The sequence below is a fragment of the Phalacrocorax aristotelis genome, chromosome Z, assembly GCF_949628215.1.
Source record: "Phalacrocorax aristotelis chromosome Z, bGulAri2.1, whole genome shotgun sequence".
NCBI classification, from domain to species: Eukaryota; Metazoa; Chordata; class Aves; order Suliformes; family Phalacrocoracidae; genus Phalacrocorax; species Phalacrocorax aristotelis.
The window spans coordinates 64,849,565-64,873,883 of record NC_134311.1 but is presented as its reverse complement, the minus strand read 5'-3'; the positions used below and the strand labels follow the sequence as shown (position 1 = coordinate 64,873,883).

The following is a 24,319-nucleotide window of genomic DNA, read 5'->3' as shown; positions in this document are numbered from 1 at the left end:
TTACATAATTTGCCTATGATGGCTAAGACTTCATACTACAATCTCAAGATCAGGTAGGAATGCTCAGTGAAGGTAGATATAAGTTGTTACCATTTCAGATTAAAAGGCTTTTTTTCATGTAGTACCTAGCCTCCTTTTTGTTGCAAAAGATTGATTCTACATTACTCAGAATCTAATTCTTAGATCTATGAGTAAGCTTACATTTTTACTACTGGATTTCCTACAAAAAATGTTTTCTACAAAAAATAACACTTTATGTTTCAAACAATATACAGAAGAAAATATTTTCAAACTGCAAACATTTACTTGCTATAACAAAAATGCTGTTGTACCAATGATAACCTCATACAAAACCTGTAAATGCATTCTGGTTTTTATAGTGCATAGAAACTCCAAGGCAAAATACAATAAACACAGTATCTTAGCAAGGGAAATCTTTATCAGTGTTAAGCCCTTACAGTCAATCACTTAATGCTTAATATACTTCCCATTGTTTTTTATTTGGGTTTTAACTTGTAGTTGTTAAAGCTGCAAAATAACTATGAAAACCAAAAAAGCATGGATCAAACTGAGTTTTGTCCCATCTCCAAACAAACAGCCAGTGCTAGACTTTTCTAATCTTTTCCAACTCACAAGAACAGTAAAGTAGAAAAAATAAAGGGATTTAAATCCACTTTACCTTTTATTTTTCTGTATTCCTTTATCTGTGTTCTAAGAAATGACCATTTTGAGGAAATTCTGTTCAGATTTTTTTCCTTTTGCTTCCCTAGAGTGTTCACAAATGCTGCCTATCTTTTCCTTATACTTTTTTGAGAGATGAAACTCCTTCAAAGATTTTACTTTTCCCTTTCTTAAAATGGAAGTTATTTTTCTTTTGGATCAGCAAGCAAAGGCAACTAATGCAATCAACTGTTTTTCTATTAGCTGCACAATTTTCAATTCCTGAATGCATAATCTAACTAAATGGTTTTTAAATATTTTAGATATTTTAAATTCTGGCAACTAGCTCTTCTAAAGGAATATTGTAAGTCATAACAGCAGTGTCACAATTTTATGTACAAGAGAACTAGCAGCATTGATGTTGCTTTAACCTATTACCCTGAAAATTTTAGCTGCTCAATACCTTCTCTATGCTCTGATGTGAGTTTGAGGAACAATGCTGTATGCTGCAAGAAGTAGGAGTACCAACCAGACAGGATGTACAACAGGAACCGTATATTTGTGAAACTTCTGAGTTCTCCAGAAATTATAATTGCAAAACTGGTTTTGCAGCACTCAGACCCTGTGGCAATTTCTGAAATAATTCCTTACATTTGTGGTTGTATTCTGGTGTGGCACTGCATCCCATTTTCTTCTTTTATCTGCTCTGAAATATTTAAGCTGTAGAGTATTTAAGGGTTTAGCCTATTTAAAATTACAGTATAGGCGCACAGACATATGGCAGAACATCTTAAGAAAATTCGTATCCTAAGTATTCAGAATGTACCTACTATTGCTTTCTCATTTAAATGAAGCTAAGGAAAGGTAGAATGAATACTTCTACTGTTCAGAGCAAACTGTGAAACTGTTAATTTTTCATTTAAATCATGACAAAGACTTCCCTTTGACCATTTCTTTGGTAAAAATGGCTGTATCACATCTGCTTTATCTGCAAGTAAAAGGCATTTCCTTTGGTGGAAACACTTTTTTGATCTTACAAGTCCAGCTTTATAACACTTAGATAATAGGCCCATTCTATATAACCCTGTTCCTTCAGTGAATGCAAGGTTAGTTCCGATTTAGGACATAAAAAAAATCAAACACATCAGTCATAATACAGGAAGTCTGATCAGGTAAAAACTACCTTTTAGTAGTAAAATGACGAGCAATGTGACAGACAAAGGTCTAAATGCAGAATACATTATCGGCTGTATCAAATGAGCCGTTTCACAGATATCTTAAAAGCATCTCATTTCTCTCAGGTGTAGAGGAGTTTATTTAGAAGCATAGTGGATGTTAAAAAGGCATAGCCACATACATCTTCTGTAACTTCAGGATGATTTCCACTTCTGTTGTCTTAAATCTCCTGAATTAAAAAAGAATAAAAATTTCCTTTTAACATCAATTTTATTATTTTGCTGTTAATATTTTCCCATATTTATTTGCAAACAAAATGTAAACTAGAATGAAGTTTAAAATTTTTTTTGAGCAGTCCAATTTGCAAATCTGAACCCTTAGTAATTCACTAAGTGTCATGTGCCAAAAGGCCTTTACAAGAATGGGACCTTAGATCCAGTACGGGATAAATCCTTGTTTTCTGATATGTTACTCTTTATATGAGCTTTACTTGTCACTTGCTTTTTCTGTTCTTTAAAACAAACAGTATGGGAACAATCTTCCTCCAGGTCGATGGCTTGTGATGAGGAAACAGAGTACCAGCAGTGACATGAATGAAAAGTCACTCGCACCTTATCTTGAGATGAGAGATTGGGGTGCCAGATGCAGATGACAACTAACAAGGGGAAATAGCTAGTGTGTACAGGATGGGTCTCAGCTGACAGACCATCCTGACAAGCATTTCCAGCTGGCATAAGTAGAAGCAGCTGTAATTAGACTGTAAAGAGGGTAGAGAATCAGCAAAGTTCATTATATAGGTTCCACAGGGCTACATATCCTCTGCTTCCTTCTACCACTAATCCCTTCAGTCACCATCTACTAAGCTCCATCTTCTTTCCTAGGCTCCTATAGCCCCTTGTCTCCTACTTCTAGTACTGTCCCATTCCACGCTTGCTATTACACTCACATCCTTCCTTCATAAACTCACTCGACACCCAAAATACAGCCAAAAGAACAGCAATTTTTTGCATCTCAGCACCTACCCTGGCATTTACAGAAATGCTGCATCAGTAGCTGTGCGATTAAGTAGGTTAATCTGGTTCCTTTTTTAAGGACTGCATGGGTGAACCAAACTGTTAAACCACAATGGTGACAGCATTAAATTAAAAGGTTTAACTCACTTTCTTGCTGATATTACATCATAAATGACTAAACATTGTTTTATCTAAAAAAACAGTTCTATTACTATGTTCTTCCCCACATCAAAAAAAAAGACTGGGATAGCACAGCGAATTTCTTTGTCCTTGTATTAGGCTGCTCAAGAGAAAAAGTAAACTCTGGTCTCTGTTTCATCTCTTACCTACCTTTTTAGGAACCAGATTAAATTCTTCTCTGCCTAGCATTACTGTTTTCCAGACCATTGCTTTCTTCTGATTTACTGTAAGAAAGAGAAGTTCAGTTCTAAAACTCATTCCAGTCCCACAATCCAATCACAGAGTACATCTAAAATGTATTTTATTTTTCTCTTTTAGTATGTGAAGTTGTAAGAAAAAAAATATTAAACAACACTTAAGCAACCAAAATACTAACGCTATACATCTACAATGCTATATACCATACTACTTCAGCCAAGTAGTAAAGACAACTCAATCGCTTTCAGAAATCCCACAAAGTTCCGGGCAGAAGTTATAACTGTGATAGTACTCCCAGAAGTTACTGTTGTAATGTCATTTCATTCAGTGTATAGGATTGGTATATAAAGTGAAAGCTCAAATACGCAAGCAATATGCAGCTCAACACCCTCAGAACATGGGCTGAAACGTCCATGTGATTGTGACCAACACCATATAGTTATAGGTACTCCAGAAGGAACAATCAGGACTTAAATTATCTATTGTCTTGCTAAAAAATTCTGTTTCTGAATTACTAGCCTCTCACCTAAAATATTTTTGGATGTGATGTTTTAATTATAGCCTCAACCAAGGTCAGCTGTATATTAGTCATCACTTAACATAATAGAGCAGAGAAGTTCCCTTTGGAGCCATTCTCTCTGCTACACAAATCTTCTGAACAGCCAGTAGTTGAAATAACTTTCAGTTATTTAAATCAGGCAAGAAGTACATGGTTTAATAGGTTTTCCTTGTGTGTTTATCTAAGATAGGACTCCAAAGTATCAAGCAGCTGATCAAAACCACACCCCACATCTCACCACTCATGAAAACATTATTTCAGTGTGCTATACTGTGTTACAGTCCTATTGTAATACAGTTTCAGCATGTTTAAGAAGCAGACCTGTGCAATAAGTGCAATTATTCAATTTTCAACCCAAGACATATCCCCAAACACTCACTCGGCATTATAATAGCATACTATATTCCCAAGACATATCCCCACTTTATACTATAATTGAATTACAGCTTTAAAGCTGTTGAGGTAAGGGGAAAGCACTAAAATATATTTTCAGCTAGCATTGGAAAAAGGAATAGGGAAGTGAATACAACACAGGGAAATAAAGAAGGTCACTGCAGCAAGAAATTCAAAAAGGGAAAGACAGCACTACTCAGAGGGACAAAAAAGGGAGATAAATATGGGAGGAGAAAAAGAACTGAGGGGAAGAAAACTGGAGTAGACTGGATACATCCAAAAAAGGAACCGCTAGACTGCATCTTAAAACAAAAGGAAAGTTAACAGGCTAAATGAAGCAACTGGCTTCAAAGGATGGGCAGTGGGAGATAAGAATAGCTTATTTTAGCAAGCAAGACTTTAGAAATGCATCATCCTAAGGAGGGGGTAGCCAGCACGGGAGCACCAACCCTCAAGCAGCAGGACAGCAACAGAAGTGCCTACATCTGCTCCTTTGGCTCCAGTAGTCCAGCCATTCCTGTGCCCAGGGAGCCCAAACCATCCGCCCACTGGGAGGCCGCCCCTGAGAAGTCAGAAATACCACCAAAGCAGCCAACACCACCAGCTCCCAACACCCCAGCAACTACAGGCTTACATAGGAGAGTCAGGGCTTTGACCACACACAAGTGAGAAAAATGTACGTTAATATGGACAAAAAAAGTACATACGAGAAAAAATTCAAAGTCTCCTCTGTAAAATTTCCACCTGAAAGGGATTTTCCTCATAGTTATAAGCCTTTTAGAATGAGTTTATAATGAGGACACACAGTACTCTCACAAAAAAGTGAGATTTTTTTAAACACCAAAATTAAGTGCCAGGTAGAAAACAGCATTCTGCACACTCGAATTAGGAAGTCTTAAGGAAAGGAATAAACTGTACTTTCACATTCATCATTAACCCTTAGCAATCAGGTCAACAACAAGGTATAGTTTTATACAACACAGTAATATGCAAAAGAGCAAATATTTAACCATACAAATTCTTTACTTACAGTTGCTCAACTTGGTCAAATTCTCTTCCATCTTCTGCATAACAGAAAAAGGATTATATAAGGTCTCAATTTAAACAGAACTTTTCTATTCTTTGTTAATTATATTATTTGCTGTATGTGTATGCAAAACAATCTTATTTTTTCATTTTATTAGTTTTCTTGAATTTGTAATTCAAATTCTCCTCTTCCTCTATTCAATGGAATTACAGAATCACACACAGAATCACAGAATGGTTTGGACTGGATTACCTGCATGTTTGTCAAAAACTTACTTTGAACAAGTTTCATTAAACTGATTAATACACATTGTGTTATGTATTAAATAAAATATATATGTATATATAAATACATATATGCATAACTATAATACTGTATATGTGTAACAGGCATATATACATAGATTTTATATACAGGTCACTTCTGTTTCATCTTGCACATCTTGCTTTGCTCACCTGTGTGTGCCTAAGGTTCAGCAACCAACATTAGTGTATTCTGTTTTAATGCATTTTTCCTTCTTACTGAATTTGTTGACAGAAGTTTCTCCCATCAAGACTACTGACAGTTGCTTCCATTCCTAAGCATTCCCCAAAACAGTATAGCCTCTAAATTCTTTTGTCTTGTGAGGGAGAAAAAAAGGACTGTATCAAACCCTTTATGAGAAAGTATTGCTTATTGAAAGCATTTTGTACCTGAGTTCTAGACTCATGGAAGACATTTAAAAATCTATAACAATGCAATGTCGTAGAAGAAAGTATTTTATCAAAATACAGACGTGAAAAATCACACTGAACTTCATGTATGAAGTGCTATGGGGTCATAGCTTTCTACTTTTGGCTGCAGTTTCAATGGAAAGCTAGAAGAGACCATAAAAAGACTTACCTGCACGTTTCTCTTTCTTTTTCGAATACATCTCATAAAGGAAAACAACAGTTACTAAAAGCCCAACTTCAGCCACAATTGCTAGAAAGGGTTTGAGAGGCACCATGAGGGATAGAACTTTAAGCTCCAGCTTTCCTTTACTTTTCCCTAGTTCAAAAGCAGCTTCACACCAATATACACCATCATTTTCCTTGGCAAGCTTCAGTATCTTCAGATGGGTTACATTGGCAGACATTCTATTAATTACATACTTGTCTGCCAGCAAAGAGTCATTAATGACAATCTGAAAATAAAGAATACATTACAAGTCTTATTAATGCAATGAGAAAGTATTTAATCAAATTATTTCTATTACTAACAGATAGCTCTATAGAGAGAGGTAAAATGAGTTAAGAACAAGCGGCATTTGTGAACCATGTTTAGCCCACTTCCAGGGGAAAGATTTACCTTAGCTGACCACCCTGGTTCCTTTTACATTCAGTTAAGGAAATTATGCACTTTTAATGAGCAAGCTGTCTGACCCATTTTAGTGGATTTAAGATCAGATGAAAGGTACCCTTGACTGTATTTACTCTTCAGCTGTCAGGACCTCATGGCCAGGTTTCATCACTGCACAGCATACGCTTTCAAGGAAGTTGAGCTGAGAATGCTGCTTCACTGGGAATATTATGTTGACAGTCTTACAATTCAATGCTACTCTCCAGCAGTATACAGGAGACAGATCTATTTACCTCCTCTCAGTTGACAGTGCTGCCCCCAGAAAAGGACTAGAACAAAGTGGCTATGCTTCCAAGGCTAAGGGGGGAGTCCTGAAAGGCAGGTATGTGAATGAGGAAAAATGCTGAGCAGGATTTTTTCCTCACAGCCTTTAAGGCAGGAGCTGAAATTAAGATTTCAGCTCCTTCAGAATCAAGTGGCACAACATTCTCCACCATGGGATAACCTTCTTCAGGTTCAGTGCCCCAGAGAAGTCATACAGGCTGGAAAACACAGAAGTACATGTAGCTGGAGGAGGAGGAAGAGAAGGGACATGCTCCTGTTCTCCCTCAAGCCTCTAATACCTTACCTTACATATCTTTAAAAGAGTGTGCTGCTATGGTAAGATTTTTTCAGTATCAAGTAGTAAGATTTGAGCAATGTAGCCATCATCAATATAGTAAAGGCAAGTATCTCAAGACTCATCTGATTTGTTTTACTCTTATTTGGGCTCTAGGAGTAGGACAAGGAGTTTTTTGAAAAGAAACATCATACAAACCAGAACAAAAACTACATCCCTGTAATAATGAATACTTCTAAGTATCACATATTATTTTCCATGTGCAGAGATTTACATTAACTCTAATGGAAATGCAATTTATAGCGCTTGAGTGAAAAGTTATGTACTTTACAAAGTGTCTGCACTTTGTCTCATTGTTTTGCTTGGCTAACAGATGGAAACCTTACCTGTTCGCTTCCATTGGTCATGTACCAAGTCCAAGCAATGGGAGTATAGCCACAACTTTTACAAATCAGTACAGCTGCATCTCCTTCATAACTGACAATGGGTTTGTCTTTTGCTTCAATTTTCGGCACTAAAAACAAATAGGGAAAAGTTCATCAAGTAAGACATACAGGTTTTGATTACAGTATTACAAAAAGATAAAATATATTTATACTATACATATTTATAGTAGTCCAATCATTTTCTTTTCCCATAAACACAGATGATTCTACTATCCATGACATGATCTAAATGAAGAGTCATTTCAGGCTGATACTCCATACACAGAATTTGCACAGAAGACTACAGGAATCCTGCTCTCAGTTGCTGTGTGATCTTAAATGTTGCCAATTAATACTGAAAACCAAGCGATAATCAGATTGATTTCTACCCTTGCCCATTTCCTCTTTCCCTTCCTTGACAGCTGTGAGCTACACGCTTCAGTTCTAGTACACTACAAACAAACACACTATTCCTGCAATTTTGCTCAGTCTGCAAAAACTGAAGAGATCTTTTCCAGCCATAATGCTACCACATAATGGTATCTGGCAAGCTGTGCATGCAGAGAACTTTTCTGTAATTAAGACATAACTGCAGTTTGAGGGAGCTCTGTAGTTACAAAAGCATTTTCTAAGCTGAGGTAATGACTTGTGGGTGCATGCCAGTAACGAGGACTTTTGGTCCAATCTTGCCAAGGACAGAACACGGCCACAAGAAACAAGACATCAGGTTATAACTTTAGAGCTACTTGTCCCAGCCATCATGACTCCAGATGCCCCAGAGCCTTCCAAGAGCAAAAACCTCAATAAAGCTGTTGAATATATTGAGGCATCGTACAGATATAGTTACAGCTGAGCAAATATATTATGATGGAGTATGTATTTCCCCTTCCCCCTTCTTTCCCTCTTTATAAGGATGTTTACTAGCACGTTTTCCTCAGATCCATTTAAATTTTACTTCAAATTTCATTGCTTTATCTTGACCCAGCACACCATTTAAATTATATTGGTCACACAGGACTAAACAGGCCAAGAACTTGCTTTCAGCAGTTATGATGGAACAATTTGATATAAACTAAGATTGCTCTTGTTCCCTCCCCTTGCTGACTGGCTGAGCAAAATTAATTGTCCCAAAAAGTACACTTCTCATGAGTATTCAAACTTAAAAATTTCCATTCCAGAAATATATTTGAAATGAATTTGTTAATAACACTGCTTACAACTCAGAATTTGCTGCACCATACATCAATCCAGCCTCATTACTAATGAAGTCTTCTCATTCCATATGTATTTGTTTTAACCATTGAACACTATCTCTTTAAAGAGCAGTGGCAGAGTATCTTTACTGCTCTTAGTAAAAGGGACAACTTTACTAACAACTGCTGCCACTTCCTTTGCAATTTTTAGAAGAGAAAAAAACAAAAGCAGGTTGGAAAAAGAATAGAACATGTGAAAACAAAATAAACCCTTCTAAGCAGCATGACAGATTTATGTGGTGGTCAAAAAGATTTAGCACACTGATAGCTGTGCTTTGCCACTGATAAGCATACCAGCAATACCTTTACCACATTAGCCATGATTAAGGAAATTAATATCCATCATGAGTTCTGGGATCTGGCTCTGTAACAAAGTGGTTAATCCTTGAATGTGTGCAAGGAAATAATATGCTTTGTCCCACATATTTTTGGAAATAAATGGCACAGAATTTGGTAACAAAACACTGCTGCTGCACAAAAACCCGAACTATTGGAAGAGATGAACAGACAGGTGACCACACCAGCATTAACACCAATCAGATTTCCACACATGTTTAAGACCACAGTTGTTTTATACTGTATGTACCTGGACAGCTGCTTAAGCATCCCTCAAAGCGCAAACAAAAATTAATCTACTGTACCCTTGAATATAACTTCACACCATTCTAAGACACCTGTGAATGGTCTCCATGTTTAACAATTTGAACTTCCTATAAGCATCTCTCGAAATGCTGTAGTTTCTGCAGACCTGGGTAAAGCCTCAACTCCTCAAAATCTGCAGGGCTTTGCCAAGCCAGCAGCAGGGGGAAGGCGAGGACAGGCAACACATCCAATAGTGACTAACGGCCTAGTGGAAATGCTACTGCAGTTAGTTACAGCAGTGATGACTTTAGCCACTGAGTCTATACCAACACATTACTCATCTTTCAGTTCAAGAATTGTTCTCTCTGCATTATTGACCGGAAGATTCAAGGACTTCTTTTTCCCCATTTTCTTCACTCCTCCATTAATCTTGCAAAGTCTCAAGCCAGTACTTTTTATGGCATCAGAAGTGGCAGCATTCAACCATTATGAAGCAATTCTCCCATCTTCTTGTAATAAATCAGCCAGTCCTAAGCACTGTTCTGGAAAAGACGACTTCCCTGTTGATACATTCCTGCCCTCACTGAAATAGTTATTGCATACTTTTGGAAGAATAAGGTCTCCTTTGACTTTTTTAATCTAAAAAGACATGGGTAGCCATTCCACTAAACCTTATCCACATGTTGACAGGAAAAATATATAAACATTTTTAGAGATTAAACAGTCTGAATAAACTATAATTTTGTCTTTCTTCAGTATTGCAAGTTCGAAAGCAGATATCAACATTACTGTTCAAGACTTAAACATATGTGAGAGAGTTTCCTCAAGTCATACGACCAGATATCCCACTGAACAAAGGCATCTTGCAGCACTGAGAATTACAAAGCCCTGCTGGTTAGTTCAGATGGAGTTAGGGTAGTTATTTGAAGAGTTAGGATTTTTAGGAGCCCGAGTTCGGGAAGAACCCTTCTTATATATCACAGACTGTGGAGTTGTCACAGATCAAATGCTTGCCTTGCTCTTGGCAAAATTTGGATGGTGCGAATAGAGAAGGGAATAGCTCTCATCAGATCTCAGCAGCCTGTATTTGTTTCATTTCCACATGTCTTCCATTCAACTGGATTTCACCTACTACTGTCCAGGGCAATATTATTGGAGAAGAGAACATAGAATAGAAGAAAGGGTGATCATTTGCTCAGTGAAGCACACTAACTTTTAATATAAGAACTGTTCTTATGTTACGTAGAATGAAAAATGCACTACGGCAATAACTTGGTGTTTCAGAAATACAACTGAATTTGTTCAAAAACCTGTCTCCATTCTGCCAATTATTGCTCCTCTTCAAACAGCAAATCTCAGGCCAAACTTTCAAGTCACTGGCTCTGCTTTTTAATAATTTATCGGAGACCCCATACTTTCTTCCCACTCCCCAGAAAGTGATGAGTACTCACTCCTGCTGCAGGGATGGAGAGGGAAGGGGAAATCAGTTACTCATTTAGGAAAAAGTAGGCTTTTTTTTTTGTTAGCAAATTTTGCTAAAAAGGCTTTTAGTTTTCCTTCAAAGTTCTTCTTCCCTCCATGCTATAGAAATGCCTTTGATAGCAAGTCTCACTTAGCTTGACCATATCACTCACTCCTTACCAAATTAAGTTGCAATTTCCATATGATCCAGAAACCATATTAATACAGGTCAAGTGAAGCAAAATTTAAAATAACTTGCCTTGTAAATGAAACACAGCGCTGATTTCTTCTTCACCTTTCAGAGTACAACTGTAACTTCCCAGCTTACTGCTATCCAAGACCATCAATCTTCAAAAAAAAGTTTTACCAATTTACTTTTTTGCCTTTATTTTATTTCATCCTACAACCATCAGTGACTGCTAATTAACGTTTTAAAGAAACCAGCAGAGATTAGTAGTGGAGCAGAGAACATACATCACCGAAGCACTAGGATTCAGGTTTAGTGCAGTATAGAAACAGCATGGCATTTTTAAGAAATCAGAAGAGCACAAGCACACCTAGGAACATAAACATCATTTTCACCCTTGCTGCTCAGAGAAGGCCAAACATCTTCAAGCAGTATGACATACAGGTTCCCAAATTAGACATGGGTTCACCACATTAACTATATAGCATACAGTCTACAGGACTTCAGAAGAGATTATTTAAATGGTTTGCTCTTTCTAAAGCCAGTCAGGCAATGGCTAGCGTAGCTCCACACAGAACAGTTTTAAAAAGCAGTCATCTAATGAAGTCCAGCATCTTCTCTGCTGGCAGACTATACATTTCACATGCACTTGGAAAAAAGATTTACATTGTTGTATTTGTGTACATGGAGTAGAAGTGCCAATACATCCTCATCACATTTTTTATCACAGACATTTTATATAAATATTATTGATGTTAAGAAGCTAAAACAATGCAGAAGTCACCTGGAGACTACCTGGTTAAAATTAGCCAATTTAAACATTTTTAAAATCCAACAGTAAATTGTATGAATTCAAGAAAATTTTCTACATTTCTTGAGTCACTGTAGACGTTTGAAAAAGTTAACAAAACCTTTAAAGAATCCAAAACATCTCTACTGTAGAAGTAATGTCTTCTCTCTTTTGCTAGCTATGAACAAAAAAGGCATTGATACCTTTCAGACTTCTGCAAAGTAGCACTGAGGTGGAAAAAAGAATGCTAAAATACCTCAATTTCTTTTTCTATACTCTCAGACTGTGACTACTACTTCACTTGCTGAAAAGAATTACTGGACCTCAAGGAATTGTCCTTATTCTATGTTCTTGTCTTGAATAAACCTTGTTTTTCCAACACTAGAGGAAGAGCAGAAGCTCCTTCTCCAGGCTTGAGATAACTGCAACCTTTTACCCTTTCCTGCAGCTTAATATATGCCCATAATCAACATGTTAAATCACCGCATTTGGCTCTTTTCTAATATATACATGACTACTGTTGAGCACTGTACATGCATGTGGTAACTCCTTTGAACCCACAAGTCAAAATAAAGAATGCTACTTACTGGATGCTCCAGCTGTTTTCAGTTTTATTGATGTGTCTGATTGTTTCATTTCCCCTCTTCCAAGTCACTTGAAAACTTTTCAAATGTGAATACTTATTGTCCAATCTGCATGAAAGTTCAATTCTGGATGCACTGTCCAAAGGGATATTTTTTTCAATGGAAGTACCAGAAACACCTAAAGGGAAGTTAAAAATTTTTTATGAAAAGCATGTTTCTTCATTCTTGTGGGAATAAGACATTCAAAGATTGTGTTTTACATATGCCAGATTACAGGTAGATACAGTGTGCTGCTGTTTATTACCCTGTTGTTCCAAGGTAAGAAAACCTGCAAAATCAGACAATCATCATTTGACAGTAGTTTTCCTAAGCCGTAATTGAGTTATGCTACACATCCATTGCAAAAGTGACAGTCACTCCATTCTGTAGGCAAACTTCCTAGAGAGCTCCAATATAGAAACATAGATCTTCGTTTCACTGAAAGCAAGATAGACTTACACTTCTACGCAATTTAACCCATACCAAAATATATTAAGTAGCTAGCTCTCAAAGGGAACAAAGTCTGCTCGCCATCTAAACTTCCTTTTTGACTTCACATCTGGTATTAAAAAAAGCAGGATTTATTGGATTTAAAATATTAGTAAGCATATAAAAAATTATATTAATAATATCAAAAAGAGTTAGACTTGTAAATATCTATAACCATCCAGGTTTTAGCCAGTTGTAGATTTTTATTATACTGTGAGATTAAAGGTAATGTCCTGTTACTAGTGAAGCTGATGATAAAATTCACAACCTTAACATTGCTGGATCTGGTCTTTCATACTACAGCTACTCAACTTCAAGCCAAATAATCTTCAAAAGGATTTATGGCTGCCTTAGCTTTCCTAGTGGGAAGACAGTAGAAATACAGTGTGAAAAACACTCCAATACAGTAGAAGAACCTGATACTTTTTTGCTTTTAATAAACTCCATAACCATCAGATGAGCATACACAAAAAGTAGGTTTCAACAGCAGATATCCTCTCCGATCCATACAAACAGCCTCATTTAAAAAACATGTCTGACTTGGTATCTTTCAGCACTGATATTTTATTTCATAACTGGCCTTTTAATTCACACCTCCTATACAGAGCTGCAGTTAGTCAATCTGAATCCATTCCAGGCCTCACCTCAATCCTAGACCTACCATGTAGTACTTGATAGTCAAAAAAGTGCAGCTGTATTTCAGAGCTAAAATTATTTCTGAGAGAAAAGGCAGTTTTAACATACAGCTCACTGACTTAGCAATGCAAGTCATACCTAAGAAGCAGTGAAGTCTGGCTGAAGCAAAAGCACTGGATACTCCCATAGAATATTTGAGCTTTACTGGGTCTGGCAGAGACATTTACAGCCTACAGAACAGCACACCCAGATCTCCAAGTCTCAGCCAAAATATTACAGATCTGTTGAACTGGAGTTAAACTTAGAGGTGCAACACCTTAGTCTTTCATAGCAGAGCTATGAAAAGTCAGTTACTGCAACTCGTTTATTAGAGCCATTACACTCAAATAAGCCAAGCATAACTCACCTTGCAGAGGTTGTTTACGATCAAAGTAATTTTGCAAATGGAATTGGCTTCCCAGTTAGGAAAGTTTTACAGTCAGATTAATTACACTGGCTAAAAACCAAATCCATACCTTTTGAGATTATTTTTAAAATAAATCCACACTTTATAAAAATGGAACCTGAAAACCCTACGCTGTTAAGATTAACCACTAGGCAAGACTGATATCTGGGGCATCTCTGTACCAAGTGTACATGTACCAAGACAAGAAACAGACACTACCATAAGTTTTCCGCTAGAAGAAAATATAGCGTAAATGCTGTGCAATTATGCCCTCGAAGTATCATACCAGTACTTTGCAAAGGAGTTCTAACTGGTCTCAAAACTCCAATTGAGAGATATTTCAGTTAGATCAGTTTCTCCAGTTGTCCAGGAAATTAGTTCTTAATGCTTATTTGGCAACTGGGAACTTCACATCTACTTTAGGAAGAGGCTTTTTGCCTTTTCTCCATGCTTTAACTCCTGTGATGCTGCAAAGCTGACTAACTCCCGCTGGTTAACAACTACTCTTGCTTACCTTGTCTCTCCAAGTGGATTCACTAGTGTAAAGAAATTGTCACTTGAATTCATTTGGGGAAACAGATAGCTATGAGTTGGTTTTACTTCTCATTTTAATTTTAAAAAGTAATAATCTCATTCTCCACTGCAAAATAGTTACCTGAACACAAAACTGAATAGTACAACAAATTTATTCATCTTTTCTTTTACAGAGCTCATCGCTTGCTCATTGTAAGCTTCTTACCAAGAAGTTGCCATCCTAGATACTTCTACAACTTGTACAAAAGATTTTGAGTAATCATAGCCATTTAATGTAACATAATTGGAAGAGAAAATAACACACTCACCAGGTAGAAGCACTTCATACTCCACAAAAGTGACATTAGACACTTTGGTTCCCTGCTTTAACTCTGGTGTGGCAAGGTCTGGACCTAACAAGGTTGTGGGGGAAGCAAAGTGATGTGTTATGATCCTACAAAAGTAATCGCACAGCAGAGTGTCAATATGGTACTGCAATTGTTTCTTACAGTAATCTTGGGGGATAAAAAGACTTTGCCAAATGCTGACTCCTATGGAGATCCTTTCATATACTTTGTGTGTTAACAGCCAGAATCTTAAGGTAGCAGTGTTGTGTGGCCACCGTTACCGTAACTATACCGTTTTAGAAGATTGTTTCTAACTTTAATATGATGTTGTAATTGTGAACATCAGTACTCCGAAGAGGTCGTAACTATCTATTTCACAGCTTGATTCAAAGAGTCACCTATACATGTGGCTTTTCCTAGAGCTTACAGGGGGTCCTTGAACTGTATAGGACTACATAAATGTTTAAGTAGAGCTGGGAAAAGTAATAAGATTAGAAAAATAAAAAGAAGAAACAGAAGGACACAACACTGCTATTCCCAAAGCCACTACAATTTAACAACACATCCAGAAAGCCAGAGGCAGACTATCTAATCTAGATGCAGCTCTAATGAATGCAGGGGCAAAAAGACCCTGTGCTCCACTGGAACATTGTCAGAGTCCCACATTGCTCCACAGAACTCCTGTTATACTGCACGGAATTTCCTTCCACATACAAAGAATATCAATATTGACCATCATCTGCCTGACTAAAATATACTCCTTGCCTTCTGTGAGGGAAAAATACATTTAAAAGGTTTAACACGGCCAGCAAAAACCCTTTTCTGTAGGGCTATGAATAGCGTACTGTTCAGAGACTACCTTTACAAAGCTCTGCAACACTTGATACAGCTGTTAGGCAGGCAACTGTAAGCATATACAGCCTGTTACACCACTATATTTGCTTTCATGCTCTGTGTATTTCAAGAACAGAAGAAGAAAGGAAATGAATAAGCTACAGCTTTAACAATGGATGTAGCCCAGCTAAGGAAACATCACCGTTCCACATCTAGACACATAATTGTTTCATTAGTATTGTACTGTTTGAATACAGGTTCCTAAACTGACATACACTGTGGGAGAAGATATTAAAATTGTGCTTAAAGGAAAGGTCAATTCAATTAAGTTATAGCAACTTCCATTTTTTCAGTATCCACAGTTACTTTCTATGCAGCTTTAAACATCAAACTGTTTGCCTCGGTAATTATCGAATATATAAATTCTCTGTAACTACTTGACTGAAAAATATCAAGGTAGAACCTTAGGGTAACCAAAATTTAACAATTTAAGTAGAAGACAACATATGATTGCTTTTACCAGGTGTAGATACATTATGTCCACAAGTTGAATTATTTGCAGGGCTTCCCTGACTTCGCCAGTTGACAGTTTGCGTAGTTATCATGGGCTCTGAAAAGTGAAAACACAAACCTGTTACAAAAAAGTTAATTTTCTTTTGATTTAGTGATGAACTCTGCCCATGGTGGATAAAATACACTAAATGTTTTAAGCCACATTCGACATGCTTGCAAAGTAATTTTATTGTCAGTTATTTTACAATGCATTTCAGGAATATATAAACAGTAGTTACTGATTGAATCTGCCTAATCATACAGCATTATAGGAGAAAGTTATTCCAGTTTTTGTAGAAGAAAGGGGTTTCATAATCTCTCCTGCTCATGGATTCAAAAGGTTCCCACTCACAGTTGGGAAAATAGAGGAAATTGGACTACAGCTTCAGTCTTCCCACAGAGAGAAGCACTGGTTTGTAGAGTTGATCACTGTGTAGTAGAAATAGTATCTCTGAAAGCCTAGATCATCTCAGAATTAATACCCTTCTCTTTTCCTGCATAAAGTACTGAACTTTGAGGTAAAGTTCTTAAACACACACCTCTCCCCTACAGTTAAGAGTAGCTGGTTGGGCTGAAGGAGGTCCCTGCTCGTGGTTTGCCTCTAAAGGTCTCCAAACAAGTGTAAGCAGATGTACCACATGCCTCCCAAGTTGTTGGCCCATTCTGTTTTTCTTTATCAACATGCCAGCTTACAACACAAGGAATGCTATGCCACAGGCAATCATCCTTTTGCCTGGCTAGTTCCATCTGCCATTTCATACCTTCCCTCATGCTTCAACCAGTTTAAGTAACAATAATCCTGTATATTAAGGTGGATGATGTAGAAGAACTGAGCTTCAGGCTAGTTCATTTGGTGGTTGTTGACAATACACTGTTGCCACTCTCAACTACTAGTCCAAAATGGCTTTTTAAGCAAAAACATTTATGAAGCTGTCTCCTAGTACTAGACAGTAAGTCCTTTTCCCCTAGAAAAGAGCACAAGCCTTGATCTCTGCCTGACAGAGAAACAATCTAGTCCAAATGTTTACCCCAAAATAACACGTGAAGGCTGAAAGCATTCTGGACAATCTTCCTCTAAGTATGCAAACACCTTGACAGCACACCACGGTTGTCATGGATCGCCTGAGTTTATGTCAGTCTAGCACACACATCACCTGGTTTGTTACCAAAATCCCCCATAATGATAGATTCAGAAGGCACCAGTGCCTGTTCATATTGTACTTATCTATCCACAAAAGATCAGACAACCTTTAAAATGTCTTGCACACTAACAGGATCCTCATACTAACTTCCTTCCTCAATTCACATAGCAAATGAAAATAGTCAGGTGAGGCTACATTATACAAAATACTTCGTGTATTTTAACTCATTCATATATGTGTGTTTATGTATGGAAAGCATTATTTGAATCTACTAGCTACTGGAGTCCTCGTTCTCACACACACTGTGCTAAAAAGCTCTGAAGATAAAGACCAGGTAAATTAATCAAAGTGAGCTTTGGTCCACCACTGAATTCCTGCTGCTCTAGTGCTTACAGAGAAATGAGATATGGGAATCAACAATAATCAGTTTCTTCTTCTGCCTGGAAGTTATTCTCTGCTCCCTATCTAAACCACAATTAGGGTCGAGAATACAGTGAATGAACTGTGGGACAAAAGAAGGGTTTGACACATCCATAATTTAAAAAATAGACAGATGACACTAGCAGGCACAACGATGCAAGGGCATTATTGTACCTCTCACTAATACAAGAGGACTCCTCACATAAATTATCAGGTGTAAGTGCTAGAACAGAACCTCCCGCAATGGTTCTAGTTTTGAAATTGTCCCCTCTCCAAGGTCATTGCCTGCTTTTATGGCATATACACATACGGGCAAAAGATCGTGCAACTGACAGTTGGATAGCTTTCTCCCCAGTCTTTGAGATGCCTATGACACTTAAGCTCTTGCAGTGGCTTTAAAAGGGCTAGATAATATATTTACTTCTATTTCTTATGAAAAGTCACAATCTTATTTCAAAAGACTTATTTAGTATGAAAATGTACACTCTACATGGTAACCTAGGATCACTAGGAAAAGTTATTATAGCTTTATGTGTACTGAAATAAAAGAATTACCAGAAGATGACTCATTAAGTCCAGCTTGGGTCTTGGTCAAAGAGTTTGCCTGAGACTGACTGGCATCTTGTGTTGTCGCAGCTGGATCTAAAAAGAAAAAAGGGTTTAAAGAAACTTTATTCTGTCTGTGGAACTGGGTTAGAAGTCTCTAGCTCATGAAAAGATTTCAGACAGAACCTCCTCACCTCAGCCTACTACCTCCATTTTCCCAAGTTCTGAGCATATCCAGAGAAAATGTGCAAAACTTACTTATTAGTTCTTTAGTTTACTTTAGGCAAGAAAAGATTAAAGAGAGGCAGTATTTGACCTGTAATTTCTGTATACAGATCTTCTCTTGTAGTTAGCTAATAGTCAGGCAGAACCATTCTTCAAAACATTCCAACAGACCAATAAACTTTTTAACCTGTATTCAAACCCTGCCTTGTTTGTGGGCTTAGACCACCACAGCCTATGACACTGACACTAGTTGATTATTTTTAAACATAGATTAGCAGACTCACCAATAGAATAAAAACCTTGTTACAATATTATATACCCTGTTTAGAGATGCAGTGAACAACCTCTTTGCCTTCTATTATCACCTTGGTGAGCAAAACAAAAGGCATCTCTGTCAAACAGACTTCACCAAGTAATGCTAATAACTATTTCCATTTTCCTTAAGGATACTGCAAATCTGATTCTGCTCCTGTAACACCATTTTTGTAAAAGCCAGGCAAGACTCTCGGGTTTTGTTTTGTTTTCTTGACTGAAGAAAGGACAGCAGGGGAAGAAGCAGAAGACTTGCTTAGTCTGAACACACTGGTGTGTCACTCTATTAAGAACTCACTGTCCCTAGATGTTTTATAAAAATGAAGATGTTTGCTCCTTCCTTTCTGTTCCCACATTTGGGTGACAGAACTAGTTTGCACAAAATAAACCCTGTTTTTTCATGTGCTTAGGTGTTCCAGGACATATTTTGCCATAGCAGCAGGATGCACTCTTCCTCAGGCTCAGGCAATCCCACAATAGTGGCTTTTAAGTGATTTGGCCAGTAGTTACACAGGGGGAAAAAAAAAAAATGACGTGTTCTGCAGGTGTAATTAAAGTCTGGGAGGGGTAACAAGCTCTGCTGGACATCCAAGACAGCAGCAAGCACAAATGAAAAGTGAAAAGCTGCATTATACTTTAAGTGTGTTCAAACTTGTTGAGAACTCTGTGCCTTCAGCAGAAGGTAAAGTCAGCACCTTGCCAGTTCCTACAAGTGAACAACACTACTAACACTCCTACCCCATTTCAGCACTACAGGCACAGACAACCTACAGACTCTCCCACTGGCACCTCTAGCACACAGTTACTCCAGACTATGTCAGAGTCATGCCCAGTTTGCACCATCTGCTTTCTCAATCCGCCCATCATACTTCAACCAGTCTGGATCAAGAGTAAAACAAGACAGCGAAAGGATATGATTAAGAAATTAAACATTAGTGGTTCTTAACAACAGGCTCTTCATTTCTCATACTTTTTCATACCAGTTCACTGGTCCCACAGACACATGTTCCCTCCCAGCCCTTCACCCAAGTAAAGAACTCAAGAAATCTGCTGTCTGAGTATCTGCTGGCTTATGACCCAGCCAGCAAGAACACTGATTCTTATTCTTTGCTTGACAGAGGTGCTGAGAGCAGGGAGAGCTATTATGCTTCTGATACTCATAGTAAGGTTGAAGAAATGTCCATGAATTTTTATATCTGCAGCATCTTGAGCCGTTCTAAGGATGTCATGGATCACCTGACTGTGTCAGCTTAGTAGATGCATCACCTGCACAGTAATTAAAATCCCCAAAGATGATAAATTTAGAAGGTGCCAGTGGCAAGCTGCACAGCAGCTCTGTTACCTCTCTGCAAGGAAGCCAGATAACCTGCAACATGGTTTGCATACTAATAGGGTTCTCACCTTGGCTTTCTTCCTTGATTCACATAGCAAGTGAAAACAGTCAAGTAGTGTTATTTCTAGTCATCACTGCTTCCACATCTTGGCTTTTATATGTCCATATGTCAAACTACATAGCACAGGGACAACATTGCACCACTCTTGTGCTCCAATAGACCTGCTGCATAGCATCAGAGACAAAGGTGACCCAGCACTGCATAATTAGTGTCATCAAGCCACGCAGTGATGTAAGCAAGTCAAACAGAATAACTTCTCAAACTATTGAGTCATGGCTGCACATCTCAGCCTATAATTGATTTGCATTAGATTTAATCAATAGTGTGGTAGCTTGCCGAGTCCTTGTTGCCCTGATCTCTATGCAGAAAGGAGTAGATGAGTGTATGAGGTCATTAATTTATTTTTCTACCTTACCTCTGTTCCCTACTGTTGCCACTATTTGGGGGATAAAGTATGGATGTCACCACCAGAGCAATTTCAGACTTTAAAATCTATTTCCTCTTTTTTTTCAGCCAGAAAAGTGGCTGAATAGGAAAAGGTTGGTATAACATTTGTTAAATAAAACATTAAACTAATGATATTAAATTAATGTCAATTAATTTAATATCCATATTCTACTTTGTGCAAGTGTACAAGCATTCAGTAGCATCCAAAACCAGCCACCAGAACCTCCTAGTGCCCCTAGAAAAGGGAAAAGCTGCAGCCTGAGCTCTCTGGAGGTACCAGGGGGTCCACATGAAAGACTTCCAAATGCCCTGACAGAAGCCCTTCCCACAGGGTAAACCAGAAAAATCCAACCTGGAAGCAAAGCCTGTAAGAAATTAGGTGTATCCTCTACTCATACAAGTTGGTAGACGAGATGTGGTGCATTTGCTTTTCCTGATGTAATCTGGCAGCACATGCTGCAACAAAATTAGGCAACCACAATGACAACCAAATGAAACTGCAAACTTAACAACAGAGTCACAACAATTAGAAATTACCCTCAATTCAATAAAGAACTAAAGTGATGGTTTAAGTTTTTCAAAACGATTAACTAAACAGTTACAAGACTAAAAGACAAAAGTAACTTAAGAACTCTCCTTAAACTACTTATCTAAAAAAAAAAAAATCTAGGAGGCCTCTTGTGGTATCTGCGTGACCAACTCCAGAAGGCTGTGCAACTCCAGAAGGCTGTGCACCCTTCTGCAACTCAGTCCTTGTGCAGCTAGTACTCCCCCCAGTTGCTTTTACTGCAGGCATTTGTTTTGATTGAACAAATCTGCTGAACACCCACATCTCCAGAACACGTACTCTTTCTGCACTTCACTAGAAGGCCGTTTTAGTTCTCCTCCCTCCAAGGGAGCATGAACTTCCCTTTGCTGCACCTGTGCTGATAGTACCCCCGTGCTGATACTACCTGTGTTTGACAAAGTTTTTGCACATTTTGTTATCAACCAGTGGAAGAGTAAAATACTCTTCCTCATGCTTAAATCATCAGAAATCACAGTATGAAGCCTCCCTACCTAGTTCATACAAATACGAAAGCACTTATTAAAAGCCTGACAAACAACAGCCTCACTGTATACAGATAAAGGGTACTAAAGGTGGCTCATTTCTGATGTCTGCTGAAAAACAGACAAAACATCCACCACTTTAGGAAGATGTTAGATTTGTGAAAATTTTGGAAACAGAAACAGGGGTTTTTTGGTGTGTGGTTTTTTTTGTTTTTAGATTAAGACATAATTTTACTGATGGCTTTACATAAACTTAGAATTGCTTTGACCATCATTAGGTACAGTTTCCAGCAGAAATAGTGATCAAAAATAAATAACATGTGGCTAACCTGCCTTAATGTGACTCATATTCAGGCCATTTACAGTCACGAAACTTTTTGAGCAATGAAATTAATTGTTAGAAAGGATTTCAACATGTGTGAGTGTACATACATGTGTTTGTTTTAATGAAGCTTTAAGAACTACAAAGCATGTATTCCTCTGTGTGCATACATAAATATATGTATTTTATACAAGCCTTGAGAACTGCAAAACACATTTTCTGTCCTTTCACATTAGGTGAAACTACTACAAATTTTACAGAAGTTATCATCACACAGGGAGCAGTATTGCTTTTCTCAGCGTGAGGAAGGCCAACAGGGGCACGCACAAACATGTAACTACTTACATACAACATACTAAAAACACAGCTAAACCATTGATTGGTTAATTAAAGCCACAGCAATAATGTTCACATACATGTATCGACAGAACTTTTGGCCTTGGGAAGACATGCTCAAACAATTACATCTTGCACAGCTGACACCAGCAACCTGATATTTCCTTCTGTTACCATTCTGTACTACTCTGCAATGCTTCAAAAACAGGGAGTAACAACAGAACTCTTCTAGTTTTAGAAATGAGCTCCTGTTTCCTTAGAAGTGGCTGGCCTTCTCCTGCACTGCTGAAAACCACTAGTGGAAGAAAAGGGCACAGAAGGCTCAAATCCCTCCTCCCCCGTGGATTTAAAAATGTTACATTTAAAAAGATATTATAAAATCCTCCAAGGAACATTCCTCACAACCTGCTAAGGATACTGATATTTTAGTAACTTAACTTGCTAATTTAGTTTTTTTCAGGACTTAAGTCATGCTTTACTTGATAAGGATAGCGCATAAGCCTCGACCTTCGAAGTCCTGCACCTGTGAACTAATACATCCTCCCGTCTGTGGGGCAGAGAGCGGGAGATGGTGTCAGACCGCAGGACTGGGCGCCACGGGAGGCGGCTCAGCACCGCAGCCGCGCACCTGCTGCCCCGCGGCCGGCACGGGCGGGGAGGCGAGGCGAGGCGAGGCTCCGGGCCGCCGAGCGCTCAGAGGGAAGCGGCCGAGGGAGCCCTACCTTCCAGCAGGCCTACGAGAAACCCAGACGCTTTTTTTGAAGCTAAACACGAAGGAGCACCCATGGGGAGGCAGCATGGGGAGCTGCGACCCCGGGGAGGGTCGGGGCCGCCAAGGACAGGAAGCACCTCAGCCATTTGTACAGGCAGGGCGGAGAGACAGCCGCCTTGGCGGGCCAGCGCCTCCCGCGCGGTGAGCCGGGGGGATGCTCCGGGGCCCGGAGGACCTTTGCTCCGCCGCAACGCCCCGGCCCCCACCGCCCCAGACCACCCCGACGCGGGGGGCGGTGTGACAGCCGCCCGGCGCAGCCCGCGAGCGGAGGGAGAGTTTACCTGTGGGGCTCCCGCCCGAGAGGCTGAGGCAGAGGCAGAGCAGCACCAGCTGCCCCGGGCGCTTCCCGGAGCGGGCGGCAGGCATGGTACCCACGCCGCACTACCGCTCCCCGCCGCGGCTGGCTCGGCTCCGCTCCGCTCGGCGCCGCCCACGGGCAGCTGCCGGGGAAGCCTCCAGCGGGCCGGATCGGCTCTTGCGAGAGAGACGGCTGCTACAACAGGGATCGAAAACAAAGCAAAGCGGCCCCAAATCTACGAACAGGGCTAACGTAAGGTGACGGCCAGTAGAAGAAAAAAAAAAAAAAGGCCGGGGAGCCGCTGCAGGCGGGGAGTGCCGGCCGGACCGACAGACCACCACTCCTCCTCACGAGGAGGACATGCTACCGCCGGCAGCTAGCGCTGCCCCGGCGGCCTTTATGGGGTGGGGCGGAGGGCGGGCGTGGGTGCGCACCGCTGGCTAATCGGCGGCGGCCTTGGCCGGTGCGGCCGCCGCCGCCGCGCTGCCGGCAGCTGGAAGCGGACGCGCTGTCAGCGGGGCCGGACGCGGCGCCTTGTTTCTTTTTTCGGGGCACAAGCGGCTGCTGCCGCGGGGCTGTCTCAGCCCGAGCAGCCCTCCGAGGCAGGCGGCCTCGGTAGGGTTTGCCTAGAGGAGGCTGCCTGGGGCAGAGCGCAGCCTCTCTCTGCCCTTTGGCTGATGATCTTCTGGAGAGCCCAGCTTTGAGGGTCAGTGGCTCCAGGGCAGCTGGGTTATACTGTACGAGAGCTGTGGCTTTTCACATCTCTCTAAATC

At 39.4% G+C, this 24,319-nt stretch overlaps 1 protein-coding gene across 1 annotated transcript; it reads right to left on the bottom strand.

Moving 5' to 3' along the window:
• Positions 1-358: 358 nt before the first annotated feature.
• Positions 359-23,935, bottom strand: EMB (embigin). The gene is made up of 11 exons (XM_075078649.1): positions 23,530-23,935; positions 18,400-18,486; positions 16,251-16,340; positions 14,879-14,962; positions 12,431-12,605; positions 11,126-11,214; positions 7,532-7,659; positions 6,089-6,371; positions 5,210-5,243; positions 3,180-3,253; positions 359-2,065 (listed from the first exon to the last, which is right to left on the bottom strand). The coding sequence occupies exons 1-10, from the start codon at positions 23,612-23,614 to the stop codon at positions 3,196-3,198; spliced, it is 1,113 nt and encodes a 370-aa protein (XP_074934750.1). The 5' UTR covers positions 23,615-23,935; the 3' UTR covers positions 359-2,065; positions 3,180-3,195.
• Between the last annotated feature and the right edge of the window lie 384 nt (positions 23,936-24,319).